The 13,571-nt window shown below is 47.1% G+C and overlaps 1 protein-coding gene across 2 annotated transcripts in view; it reads left to right on the forward strand.

Moving 5' to 3' along the window:
- Positions 1-9,485, forward strand: part of SHOX2 (short stature homeobox 2) — a 9,878-nt gene extending 393 nt beyond the window's left edge. The window contains exons 2-6 of one of the 2 annotated variants that reach the window (XM_004682310.2): positions 937-1,179; positions 4,062-4,270; positions 6,710-6,767; positions 7,066-7,154; positions 8,660-9,485. In XM_004682310.2, the coding sequence (XP_004682367.1) occupies positions 937-1,179; positions 4,062-4,270; positions 6,710-6,767; positions 7,066-7,154; positions 8,660-8,953 (893 nt within the window). In that variant the 3' untranslated portion in view covers positions 8,954-9,485. The remainder of the gene's footprint in view (positions 1-936; positions 1,180-4,061; positions 4,271-6,709; positions 6,768-7,065; positions 7,155-8,659) is intronic. The other variant, XM_004682311.2, reaches the window with a different exon arrangement.
- Positions 9,486-13,571: the final 4,086 nt, after the last annotated feature.

Below are 13,571 nucleotides of genomic sequence, written 5' to 3' on the forward strand. Positions count from 1 at the left end.
AGGAAATAAAACAGAAGATGAGGGAACTGGCTGATGGGACATCAAAACACAAAAGCATCCACATCTTAGAGGAGCAGAAGGTTCGTTTATGAAAGCACGGTTGTACAAATCTGTACCCCCAACCCTTAGCGTACACGTAAATGTCCATCTGCATACCTTTTGCATAATCTCTTAAATGGAAACCTCATGCCTCATCCAACAGCCTACTCTACTCATCAGATATATGACACTGTCCTTAATCTATACCATCGCTCCCTTTAGGGAGAGGCAGATTTTTTTAAGGGAGGCGGAAAGGGTAGGATGGAATGTCAAAGCTGGTGGGTGAAGGAGGGGAGAAGGTGGGGAGGAGAAATACGTGCAAAATACCATTGCGGCAGACACTGGAAAAGCCCACACGCCTTACACTGGGCAAATTCTCTCTCCGTGTATTACATCCGTATCCTCTACTCATCCCTCCTCCTTCCTCAACAATACACACACACGTGCCGGAACCACCACACACCATCACCTTTTCTAAGCTCACCCGCCACCCTCTCACCCCCCACAAAGACGGTCACACACACAGCAGAAACTGCGGCCACCGCACCCTCCCTCCAACCGCGGTGTCTCCAGAACCTGGCAGCAAGCGCTGGCTCAAGGCAGCTCAATAACCACGTACACAGAGACAGAGACAGACAGACAGAGACAGACAAGCACACACACCCGCGCCCAAGCGGCTCCCGGCGCAGGGAAGGGCACCCAGAGACGCACCTGGAGGTCGGGTGTCCAGCGCTGCTGCCCCCCTGGTCCCTGTCACTGAGCGCGGCCGTGTAAATCCTCCGGTAGCGGTCGGCCAGGGCCCGGCCTGACAGCAGCTGCTGGTAGTGACCCCGCGAGTCCGGGGCCGGCAGCCCCAGCCCCAGCCCCAGCCCCGCGGCCGCCACCGAGCCCTCGGGAACCGGCATGAACAGCGCCCCCGGCGCTGGGGAGGAAGAGAAGGTGGCGGCGGGGAAGAATCCGTCCCCGCCGGGCCGCGAGGAGGCGGCGGCGGGGGAGGCAGTCGCTGCGCACATCATCATCCTCGCCGCCGCCGAGGAGGAGCGGGCGCGGGCGCTGGAGGAGGGCGCTCTCCCGTCCGGGAGCTGGACATGGGCGCCGCGGAGAGAAGCAGGGAGCCCGGCAGCCCGAGGCTCACCGAGGGTAACGCCTGACCCGGCCGCGGTTCCCTTCCACCCTCCCCGACTCCTTTGGCGCGGGAGAGGACCCTGAAACCAGACGGGAGGAACGGGACGTGAAGAGGGCCCTTGGACCCCGGCTTTGGAGCTAGAGTGGTCACGGAGGGATGGGAGTCCCCTAGTGTGCGCGGTCGTGGGTGGGGTCCGAGTGTGAGTGGGGAGGGGGTGTACGTGGTTTGTGTTCCCCCTTCTAGACGTCCTGGCTATTCCCCTTCCACCGAAACGCCTTCCCACCAGCGGGATGGGCCCGCGGGTGGCTAGGGAAGTTCTCGGGGCCCGGCTGAGGGCCGGGAGCCGACAGCTGCTGGCCAGGCTGCAGGAAGACGGTTAGCAAGCATCTAGCGCCGAGTTTTGTGGGTGCTTCTTTCCTAGGCCAAAGAGAGAGAGAGAGCGCGAGAGAGAGCGAGAAAGAGAGAGAGAGGAGAGAGGGAGGGGGTTTGGAGAGAGAGAGAGAGAAATTTCACCCTCCGCTGGCCCCAGGTTTCGGGCTGGCCCTAAGAATCACTCCAACTACCAAGAGAGCCTGGATTCCTAGATCTTAGAGGCCAAAACTTGCTGTTTTCTTTGAGCTAAAAAGGTAGAACACTAGACCAAGGCAGGCTAAGGTTCAGGCTACTCTGCTCCTCTCAGGAGACGCTTTAGCTTCCCTTTTTGGAATTGCTTTTTGATATTCACACAATTCCTTTACTGCTTCTGCATCATCAAGTACTCTGGTTTGTTTGGCGTGGATGGGTAGGCGGGTGGGATTCTTTGGAGCCAGCAGAAGTGTTAGGAAAGAGGTTTATCTCCAGTACCAATTCAAGGGAGTTCAACAATAAAATTAATTTGGCACTTAGTGCCTGCAGTAACTGGTGTGCTGCCATATTTTTCCAATTAAGAAAATATGTGACATGCGTAGAATCACATATTTAAGCAAGCAATTAAGTTGTTTATAACACGGTCTGTTCCTGTTTAGACCAATAGTGGAAATTTGGGGACAAAATGGAAATTATATTAAGTCTATTAATCAACTGAAAATGTGGACATTTTTCTCTTTGAAGCCCCAAAAGTTTGAGAGGCATCCCCTGTGACTGACGCTGAATAGACAAAGCCTTCTCACCCCTTTGATAGAATCTGAAGGGTGTGTTTTCATACTTAAATTTCATTACAATATCAGTGCAAATATATATCCTAATAATTTGGCTTCGAAGGTTTGCTACAATGTTTTCCATTTCCTTCCCAGAGGAAGGACAAATGTCCACAAAAACGAACGGAGAACTGGAAATGCTGGGCTCAGCTCCTTGTTCTTCTTCCGGAGACCTGACAGCGGGTTGTCCTAAATTTGGGGAGTGGTAGCACAACTGTCAGGCAGCCCGGTGCAGCCTCACGGCTGAGTCCTTGGTTCAGACCGCAGTACATCCGCGCGCAGAATGGCTCAGTACGGATCTGAACCCCGCAGGCCAGCGCTGGATTTGTTGATTTCCAAGCTAAGAGCAAGTATTAATTTCTCTGCAGTCTGACTCTTCCGGAAATGGTTTTTAACACTCATGCTGACTGAGACCCCGGGCTGGGATGCACTGCAAACAGCCTCGACTATCCAAAGTCAGCTTTGACACCTTAAAATTCCATGTCTCTCACTCTAATGCAGAGGACGAAGGTACCAGAGGAGGGGAGAGGGGATTATTGACACTGTCTACCAGATTACTGCCACTTGGCCTAGATTCGATATGTATCCATCCCTCGGTGTCTCTGTTTTCTTAAACTCACGGGGTTCTTGTTTTTAAAAGGAGAAGAAAGGACAGGGAAGGATTTAAAAAAAAAAAGTAGCAACGGAGGTGTGCAAACCCAGAGCAGAAAATGCATATTTTATTAAACATCCGAGATGCTGGATGCATGAAAAGGCTTTGAGCAACCAATAGAAACCGAGAATCATGAATGTTCCTCTTGAACCTGTTGATCTCTGTGGGTTTAAGCGTTTAGGGTCCAGTCTGCCTTTCCAATGGGGAGGGAGAAGAAGAGAACAGAGGCAGTAGTCTGTTTCACCCGACACCCGAGGCTGGTTTTGAGTCTCTTGCCTCCTGGCCCGGAGTGGGCTGCGAGCCCTCCAGGTCGCAGGCAACATGGCGTGGGCATCTCTGCTCCAGCGACCCGGGTCCAGCACCGTGGACTGGGCCAGCTTGGCTGTCCGAGGGCGGTCCACAGGGTTTGGCCCAAACCCTGGATTAGCACCCAGCGGAGAAATGCGCCTCCCAGCGCCCGCGGAACCTGGATCTGGTTCTCCCGTTGAAATCCTCCGGCCCGATTGTTCCCAATTTAGACCAGCAAGTTTGAGAGAGAGCAAGCGTCAGCGGTGGCTACAATTGGCCTGAAAACGACCCAGCAATCTGGGAATGGCCGCATGTGTGCACAGTCTATGGCCTTGCCGCCGCGCCCTTTTGCCTGGACCGTGAGCAGTAACTGCCCTGGCGCGGTGCTTTTAATTTCGGTGCCTGTTTGGAGCGTGTGGGTGTGAAAGAGGGTGAGTTGAATGGATTTGGTGTGTGTGTGAGGAGGGCAGGAGAACGGTGGGGTGGATAGTGAGGAGGCGAGTTGAGACCACAGTTTTGGAAGGTGGGTGTGAGTATGCCCACCTTATCCCCTCTCCCTCAGCAGCCACCCAGAGTTTGTCCAGTTCTCTTCCTCTGGGCGGGGTGAGACTGAACTGGTACTCCCGAGGGGGGAGGATCCTCAACCTTCTTGAGACAAATCTGGTAACAGGAGTTGCTGTTGTTTTTATCCGTGTGTGTGTGCCTGTGTGCGTGTGTGTGTGTGTGTGTGTGTGTGTTTTGCTGTACGTGCATGTGGCCCTGTTCCTGGTGCTTCTTCCAGTGTCCCCGGAGCTGAAGGATCGAAAAGAGGATGCGAAAGGGATGGAGGACGAAGGCCAGACCAAAATCAAGCAGAGGCGAAGTCGGACTAATTTCACCCTGGAACAACTCAATGAGCTGGAGAGGCTTTTCGATGAGACTCACTACCCTGACGCCTTCATGCGGGAGGAGCTGAGCCAACGGCTGGGACTCTCGGAGGCCCGAGTGCAGGTACTGGCTGTGAGCAGCTCCAGGCTTGTTCAGTGGAAGCTAGTGGAGGAGCTTCACTGGGGTTGGAGAACGTCTTGGGGGACACACTGAGGGCGTGTTCAAGTATTTACAGGAGTGTGAGAAGGGAAGGAATGTCTTCACCAGAGGTCTTATTTTTTCAAAAGTAGATCTTTGCCTTATAGTCCATCACCCCACCCCACCCCCCATTCCAACATATGTTCCCAGCAGAAGAAAGCTGCGCTGGGCTTGCTCCCAGAGTCTCTATAAACCACACCCCCCTCCCCTCACGATGCCTTTAATGTGGTTTAATCCTAATGGGCCTACTTTTATAAGCCTTTAAAAAAATCCCACAGAAAACGTTTTATCTTCTGGATGCCTTCAAAGTTACAACGTATATTTCGTTAGCCTGAGTTGGGTTTCCTTGAGGGGTGTGCACTGGGGTCTAGGTTTGCCAAGCGGATATGCCAATTAGGTTTATAGATGTACAGACTATAAAGAAAATTAGCAACTGTTAAGTGCAGAAATTTACAGTCTGCTGTTAGCAATGGGTCTCAAACAGTGTGCGAAAGGGCATAGAAATAAATGCATTTTGGTCACTCTTTGTTCTCTCACTAAACCAAGACAGTGAACCTGAACCTACAGAAACTTGATTTTAAAACAATCCATATATCTCAATGCTAGCATTGTCAAAGTCTGACCCCTTAGCAAGTGTCATACCTAATGAAGTTAGAATTGAAACAAATTTTCTTTACTGGTTGTGGGGGTGACTAGAATGGCAAAAGGAGGTTTTGGGGCATTTAAGGTGAAAAAATTATATACATACAGGCACACATATCTCTGTAGTTACAGGGAGAACAATTTAAATGTTTCAGATTGTGTTTCCACTCAAATAATAAAATAGGAGAAAATGATGGTCATTATTTGCTTGAACACATGGAGCAGTTTTAGGCCTGAACATCTGCAGCTGTTACAGAGTATCACTGTAACAGATACTCCCTGGGTCTCTGGACGCAGAGACCACCATCTGCAGCGAACTATGCAATTCTTAAGGGGCTTTCCCCCCGCATCTTGTAATAAGATCAGGACTAAAACAGAGCAGTCACGTTGAAGGGGGAAAGTAATAATAGGCTGCCTTGGTCATCACAGCTCAACAGCAGAACCTTCCTTTTTAAGCCTCTCCTGCTTTGCTCTGTGTACTGAGATCTCTAGAGGTTCAGTAAACCCTTAAAGACATGATGATAATTATTACAGTTATGAGCATTAGTATCTTAGTCTCCACTCTTCTAGGGGGAAAGGGGGCTAGAAGCCTCAGGCCTTGTGAGTTACACAAAGGATGCCACCCTGGCATGAAATCTACCCTTCTATTACCCTAAATGGCAGGGGAATTTTTGAGGATTTACATTGACTATGATGCTTGCTTTCAAAAACAAGAAAAGGCTCTGAAGCAATATTATACTTTCATGGTTCTAAAAAAAACATACTAATTTGTGAATCAGCCAATATACCTTATTATTATGCCATAATGCTGTATTATTGGAGTATAAAAGCAAGATTAATTTGAATTTTAAAAAAGTCTGTCATACTCCCTCTAAAGTTGGCAAGTTTATTTGATGAGGTAATATCTGGAAGAAGAGAGTGTCCAGGAGTTACTTGATTCATATCCTACCCCTCTTTCACAGAATGCTCTTCTGTTTTTCCTCATTAAAATGAACTTATTGGTGGCAGTTATTTTTTTATATTTCTGTTTAAATTTTAGAGCTATTTTCTAAATGTTTCTCTACTAGCCTAACTGCAAGCAGTGAGCTTTTTCTATAGAAGCAAATTAGATTATCATGATAATGGCACAATTATTCTGCCACTGCGTTACACTCTGTTGCACAGAGGAACAGAGAAATTCTAAACTTCTTTGTAGTGAGGCTTTTATGACACTAATTACCTCTCTCCCCATGTTTTACCCCCTCCCCAGAATAGAGTCACTATTTGCTTTGGTCTTTGGTTTTTCTTGAAGATGAAGCTAATTAATATTACAGGCTATTAATGAGCACATTCTTCTCAGGTCTTACTGAGCAAACATCTAAATCCATTATCACTTTGGTATCAGATATCAGGGAGAGTTTTAGGCCTTGGGGACTTTAATGTGGAAAGATGAGACCAAGACTAATAGTAATTTATCAAGAAACAATTTATCTTGCAAAAGTCTCTGAAATCTATCTTGCTACTTTTATCATTCATTTACATTTTTAATTTTGGGTACTGAGACTGTTCTGTATAATTTTTAATTTTGGATACTGAGACTGTTCTGCTTGCTTCTGCTGTTTCTGATTGCTTTCTATTTCTCCCACTCTTTGCCTAAAACACAACTCTTTGTCATACTCTTATAAATTTAAAAAAATGTTTGAGGTATAGCATTTACCTTTTATTTTCCTCTTCAATTTGTAGGTTTGGTTTCAGAATCGAAGGGCTAAATGCAGAAAACAAGAAAATCAACTCCATAAAGGTATGCTGACAAACAAAATGATATTCGATGTAAAAGGAGAACTGGGGAATATTGTTATTACAAACAAAGTTAAAAAAATTCTTAACATAACTGTGATCCTTGATTTAAAATCTTCTGAAAGCAATTATGATCATCTTAAACTTTGGGAGTAAATTATGATGGTTTTAGCAGCGGTTCAGGAAGCTGATAATTCAAACCCAAAAGAATTAGTTTTATCTGAGAGACCCTGACATCTGAAAAACAATGTTTGAAATATTATCATTACATTATTGTGTTTGTTTCCCCATTTTTTTTACAGGTGTCCTCATAGGGGCTGCCAGTCAGTTTGAAGCTTGTAGAGTTGCACCTTATGTCAACGTAGGTGCTTTAAGGATGCCTTTTCAGCAGGCAAGTATACCTAGTTTCAACCTTTTTTGAACTGTAAAAAGACCTGGGCTGTTTGCTTGAACTGTTGAACATCTCCTCTCCCTAAACCCCAGTTTTTGTGCTTATACAGCTAGAGAATCAATTTTGAGATGATATAGTGAACCTGGTCTCCCTTTTACAATATACAATGTGAAGAGCCTGAATACCTATCCCTTTCTGTCCTCATGGGAAACCTGTAGAGGTCTGAGGACAGTGACTGGCCCTTTAAAAATGCACTGAAGATTGCACTTGGGGAGAGGAAGGAAAGGCCTTTTGATTAAAATTTTGTCAGAGCTAATAAAGAGATTAGTTCTAAAGCAACTCTCTAAATATTTTTTCAGATATTTTCTACCTCTTAGTCGCATTAAATGTCTCTGCTAGAAGAAAAATAAATGAATAAAAGTACTTCCAATTCACACTTAGTCTTTTTAAAACTGTCTGTGCAAACAAAGCTTCATCTCTGGTAGAGAGGAAGTCTTGGTCTTTCTAGGGACACCCTGCCTCAGCAATCCCTTTCTTAGCCATAAAGAAATCTTTAAGGCTACTTTTTAAAAGGACAGCCTGCAGCAATGATGTAATCCTGGGAAATCCCAGTGCTCTGAACTCCCGGCTCTCCAAACTAAAGGGAGTTAGACAACCAATGTCTAACCTTCCCTGTCTTCAACCAGAAACCCTGCTTGGCAGGACTGTGAAGTAATGGATTAGCACTCAGTGACCAAAATCTTGGACTGGGAAGACACTTGGGTGTGCCTATGTACTGAGCATTAATGTCACGAAACCTTAGCTTTCTTGACACCATAGGACTCTAGCATCCTGATGCTAGGCTTTTGAAACAAGAGAATGACTACAGAAAGAGAGAGAGATTCTTAAAAGGAGCTCCCTTAATACTCCGAAGTGAACTTGCAGTATCACCACCATGTGGGAGATTGTTAGAAATGCAGAATATCAGGCCATTCTAGCCCCGAATCAGAATTTACATTTTCTCTGGATAATTTTTATAGCAGTAAAGATTAGAAATACTACTAATAGTGTCTATTGCAATGAAGATGTAGTGACTTTCCTAAGTGACATGAAACATTTCTTTAGTTTGCATATTGTTACTTCAGTGCTTTGATGGTAGAGTAAGAGGTGTTTGACAGCATCCAGAGAGGATAGAATGGCCCTCACCCCCAGTCGTTCCAATATATCATTATTATTTTGAGGATGGTGATGTTTTAGTACAATAACAATGCCATCCTCTGAAGGACCCACATCCCGCAGGAATGGTCACATTCCTGCAGATGGCAATCCCCAATCTCCAGGAAGATTATCTCCCTGACCAAGTTGCAGTCTCAGTGGGATCTGGAGTCTCCCTGTGGTACCCCACATTCAGTAGCAACCTGAATGGATGAGTCAAACACCCCTTCCTGTCCCCCACCCTAACCTCCCCCCTCCCTAACCAAGCTGGACGCCGTTAATGCTCTGTTTCTATTCTGTTGTCACCCTAGGATAGTCATTGCAACGTGACGCCCTTGTCCTTTCAGGTTCAGGCGCAGCTGCAGCTGGACAGCGCCGTGGCGCACGCGCACCACCACCTGCACCCGCACCTGGCCGCGCACGCGCCCTACATGATGTTCCCTGCGCCGCCCTTCGGACTGCCGCTAGCCACGCTGGCCGCGGACTCAGCCTCCGCTGCCTCCGTAGTGGCGGCCGCTGCAGCCGCCAAGACCACCAGCAAGAACTCCAGCATCGCCGATCTCAGACTGAAAGCCAAAAAGCACGCGGCTGCCCTGGGCCTGTGACGCAATGCGTGCAGCCCGCACCCTCTGCGCCCTCCGAGCCTTGCTTCTCCGCTACCCTGACCCAGAGCCGGTCCTCCTCCTTCCGCTGACCATCCACGTCCCTGCTGTACCTGGACCGGAGGGCAGGACCCCGTGGATGGATGGATCCCACGGGCCCTCTGGCCTCCGATCACTTACCTGCTGGACCGCCTAGATTCTGCCTCTTGTGGGCGGGATTGGGGAGTCTGGAGGGAGACTGGACTGGGAGCGCTGGCACAGCGGAGTATGACTCATGGCAAAGCTGCAACAGTGAACTCTTGCTTAGAAAATTAAAATTCTGTTGATAAAAAGTGAGCAAAACAAGCAAGCAAGCAAACAAACAAAAACAAACAAACAAAAGTAGAAAAGACAAGCCAGAGGAAAAAAGAGAAAGGGAACTAATTTCTTATTGCTATTTGGCAGAAACTGAAATAGGAGAGAGAATCGAGGAACAAAAATAAAATTAAAACAAAGTATTTTATACATTTTAAAATATGGAAAAATAACCTGGACGAATCTCCAGATAATGGGGGTGGGGGGAAGTTTTCAACTTAAAGTGTATGGTTTTTTTAAAAAAATGGATTAAGAAGGCAAAACAGAAGGAAGAAGTATACTTATTTAAAGAATTAACATGAAAAAGCGTGCGCAGCTGGGAAGTTCACAGGTTTTGAAACTGACCTTTTTCTGCGAAGTTCACTTTACTACGAGAAATTTGATAAGAGAGGCGGGCCTCCTTTTACGTTGAATCAGATGCTTTGAGTTAAAACCACCACGCATGGAAAAGCAAGAAGAGGGAAGACAGAATAAAAACGAGAGGAAAAAATGATATCAATACAAAAAAGATGCCACAGACAATGATTTCTCAGAGAAATTATTACGGCAGAAATGTCCAGACTGCTGACAGTGAATTCTGGTTTGCATGTTACTTGTACTCCATTGATGGTGTCTCCCCCCTCCCGCCTTACTCACACGCACTTAATTCCATTTTCATCTTCCGGAGGAGAAACAATACCAAAAGCGTCTGTAAATTGATACATGTCTATTATATTTTTTGCCCCGTCTTTGGCCTGAGGGTGGGGTGGGGTGGGGGTGGGGGAAATGAAAGAATCAAGTTGGAAGGGAAAAAAAAGTACTCTCTGTCCCAAGAAGACGGAGGCGCGCAGAAAATATGGGGGAAGTAAAAAAGAAACCAAGAGCTAATGAAATAATGAAGGTAGAGCGTCTCATAGGTGCTTGACACACAGCGGGCGCTCAGTCAGTGTTAGCCCCTCCCCTTCCCCTTTCTTGTATTCCCTCTAGCTAATTTCCTGAAGTCTTATTTGAGGACCGTGCTTTCTTTCCCCCTCTCTACCCCGTCACACTCACCTTAAACAACACCCAGCTAGATGCAGGCACTAGGTTTGTGTAAAATATGTTGATACACACGAACAAAGTTTATTTTGGCTATAATGTGTGAACTGATGGGTGACTTCCAACATTAGCATTTTATTTCACAAAGGTGTATATTCAAGTAATTTTTTTTTGTTTCAATCATGTAGTTATTTAATGTTCCCTGGACTAAGAAAACTGTTCCCCGACTCTAGAAAGTCTCCTTAGTTTTGTTTTTTCCTTTTAATTTACAAGGAAGAGGAAAAGCTCTTTTAACTGAACTCTGGTATGCGGTTGAGCTTTGTAACTATTTGTTCTCCATGAAAACAAAATTATTTATATTTGCCATATTTTTTCTAGTGTATTAAGTTATTTTAAACAAAAGATGCTGTTATTTCATGACGTGTTGTCGGTACAAAATGTTTCGGTTTTACCTCTGTTAAACCTTTTAAATAAGTGCCAAGTTATGAATTGAAGACACTTTGCGATCAAGTGAATGAAAATAGTATTGTTTCATTTGATGGGGTTCGCGTCATCTTTGTTCCTGTTACCATTAAACCTTCCGGGATAGTCTTTCCTTCTTGCTTTTTGATGAATGTGTATCTTTCTCGAATATACCAACTTGGAAAATCGCTTGCCTCTGTTCTGCGTGCAGAAACCCAGGGGCACTGTGGATCTCCATAGCGCTAAACACGTCCCTCATCCCTACTTTTATCTACCCAGCATAGAAGGCGGATTGATTTTACACCCAATCAATAAAGGAACAGATGATATGTGAAGTAACATAGACTAGGATAACACTCTTCCTCACTTTGGACTCTCGTTCATTTGCCTACACTCTCACCCTTGAAATTTATTTGGGGACATTTTAAGGAGAAAGAAAAGCGGGATCACGCGGTGATACTGGGTTATCAGTAGTTTAAAAGACTCTGGGTCCTAACTCACCAAATCTCTCCGGATTCGGGGGGGCGAAAGGAAGGGGGGAGCGAGGTAGTTAAGGAGTACCCTAAGAGTCGCCGAAGGAAGCAGGGGCTCCTGGAAGGGCGACCCCCACCCCCCCCACTTGCGTCTCTAGCTTAGCACTTAGAGGCAAGCAGCTTCTCCGTTGGTTAAATTTAGTAAAAGGTAGAAGTCGGGGCCACGTTTAGGAAAAGTCGGGTGCTCAGAATACCGGGGAGCTCCGCCCTCTCCATGTCTTTATCCCCTTCCCCCCGAATGTGCTGTGGGTTTAGGCAACCTCGGAGAGACAGAGCCGTAGCAGGACCTTCCTTTCCTGCGCGGGCGTTTGGGAGGGGGCGCCGTCCTCGACGAACCAGGTGGGCCGAGGTCCCCAGGGTTTCTCTTTGGCTGGGAGGACGCGTAGAGGCGAAGCTCTGCATCCTCCCGCCGCCCCCACCCGAATCTATCCAGATGAGCTGCACTCCCAGCTGTTTCCCAGCGGAGACGTGGCTAAGGCGTCTTCATCTATCTACATTTTAGCTTCCAGAGACCGCGGAACAGCAGGCGGGCGGTGGTCAGCGCTCTACTCTCTCAGGCCTCTCACCTGATGGGAGTCCCTAGTTTTCACAAACATTTGCGTGGGCCCGCGCTTTGGAGGGGCCTCGAAGGGGTTCTCAGGCGCGCCCCCGCGAGCGGCTGGTTCGGCGGGCGGCCACAGGCTCTTAACCGCCCGAGGTCCAACCTCGGACGCGGGTGGAGATGTTGCCCAGGCGCCCTGAGAGAGGTCGGAGGTCACGGGAGGACTCGGGGCCGGAGTTGGCAGATCGGCCCCGGCACAACAGTGGGGGCGGCCTCCGCGGAGCCCCGCGGTTCCCGCGGCGGAGCGCGGCTACTGGGGTGCGAGGGGTCCGAGCGTCGCGGCTCAGAGGCGGGCTAGCAGTTCCCGTGAGGCCCCACTGCAGGAACCGTGGACCCGACAGAGAGCCCTGCGGGGTCAGGGCCCGGGGCGCGGGGCGCGGAGTCGCGCGGCGGTGGGGGTGGATGGCCTGCTCCCGGGACCCACGGGGCGCTCCTTAGCCCGCGGGCTTTGCTGGGCGGGTCAGAGATGCCTGCCGCCGCCGCCTAGCTACGCCCGCGTGCCTCTCCCGGGACCCTCCGCGGGCCGCGACGCCCTTCGGGCAGGGCAAGGCCGGGTACAGCTCCCGCGGACGCTCGCGCAGGACACTTTCCCGGAGCGTCACGGCCGCAACTCCGGGTAGGCGCCCTGTGTACGGATGGTAGGCGCCCACCCGTTTCCAGAGCCATCCTTGAGAGGGGGTTCGGAGGATTTCTTCACATTAAATTCAAACGAGGCCCAGCACCAGGTCTTTTGGATTGAAACGCAATAACCGTAATAAGGAATAAAAAATTTCTCCTCCCCCTCAATTTTTCAGGATGTGCAACGCCTTCTCTGATTGGGGAAAAGCAAGTTAAAAGGCATTATCGAGATATCATTAGTGTTAAGGAAGCTATGATACAAGAGACCCAGTAAACTCAGAGGCCTTTGCTTGAAGCTGAACTGATAAATATCTATTTTGAGTTTTTCTCCAGATTTATAACTTTTTAGATCTTCAGATGGTAATACTTTCAGTATAATACAATGCTCAGATTTCGGAACTATTTTGATTTCTGAAAAATGCCTTTTTGGCTTCAATGACATGGGATCCTGTTATTTTTTTCACAAATCAGTTTACTTCATAAATTGCAAACATTTGTAATAAGATCTCAAGATTGTTTATTTTATGTAACCCCAAACACTTGACTATGTTGAACACCAGTATAGAAAGTCTGTGAAATCAGTTTAATGTGTGTGAGGGAATTAAAGGATCATTTCTTTTCATCACATAAACAAAGCATTTAGGATTATTTTGATTGTCAGTCTCCCAATTTTCAAACAGTCTTACAACTTGACTATTAATTTTAGGTTATTCTGTGCAAAAATAATTACTAAAGTTATATCCTGGTTCAAATTAAACGTTTCAGAATAAGTGTTTCTGGGTGGGAAAAAAATGGTATCAACATTAGGAAGTGGGTATTGTTTTAATGTTATATTATTTTAAATCATTTTGGTTCAAATGTAAATAAAATCTGTTAATTTCAATTGGGGGAAAATTGCTGAAATGGCTTCTTAATGTGATGTTAGAACAGTTAGTCAAAGTGCATTAAAGAAATGTCACAGACCCAGAAATAATAAATATGTGGTTCTAATGAAAATGTTAACTTATGGACAATTTGTTCAAAGTAGTTTTTACAT

Source organism: Condylura cristata, unplaced genomic scaffold (genome assembly GCF_000260355.1).
Source record: "Condylura cristata isolate star-nosed mole 26May11 unplaced genomic scaffold, ConCri1.0 scaffold00014, whole genome shotgun sequence".
NCBI classification, from domain to species: domain Eukaryota; kingdom Metazoa; phylum Chordata; class Mammalia; order Eulipotyphla; family Talpidae; genus Condylura; species Condylura cristata.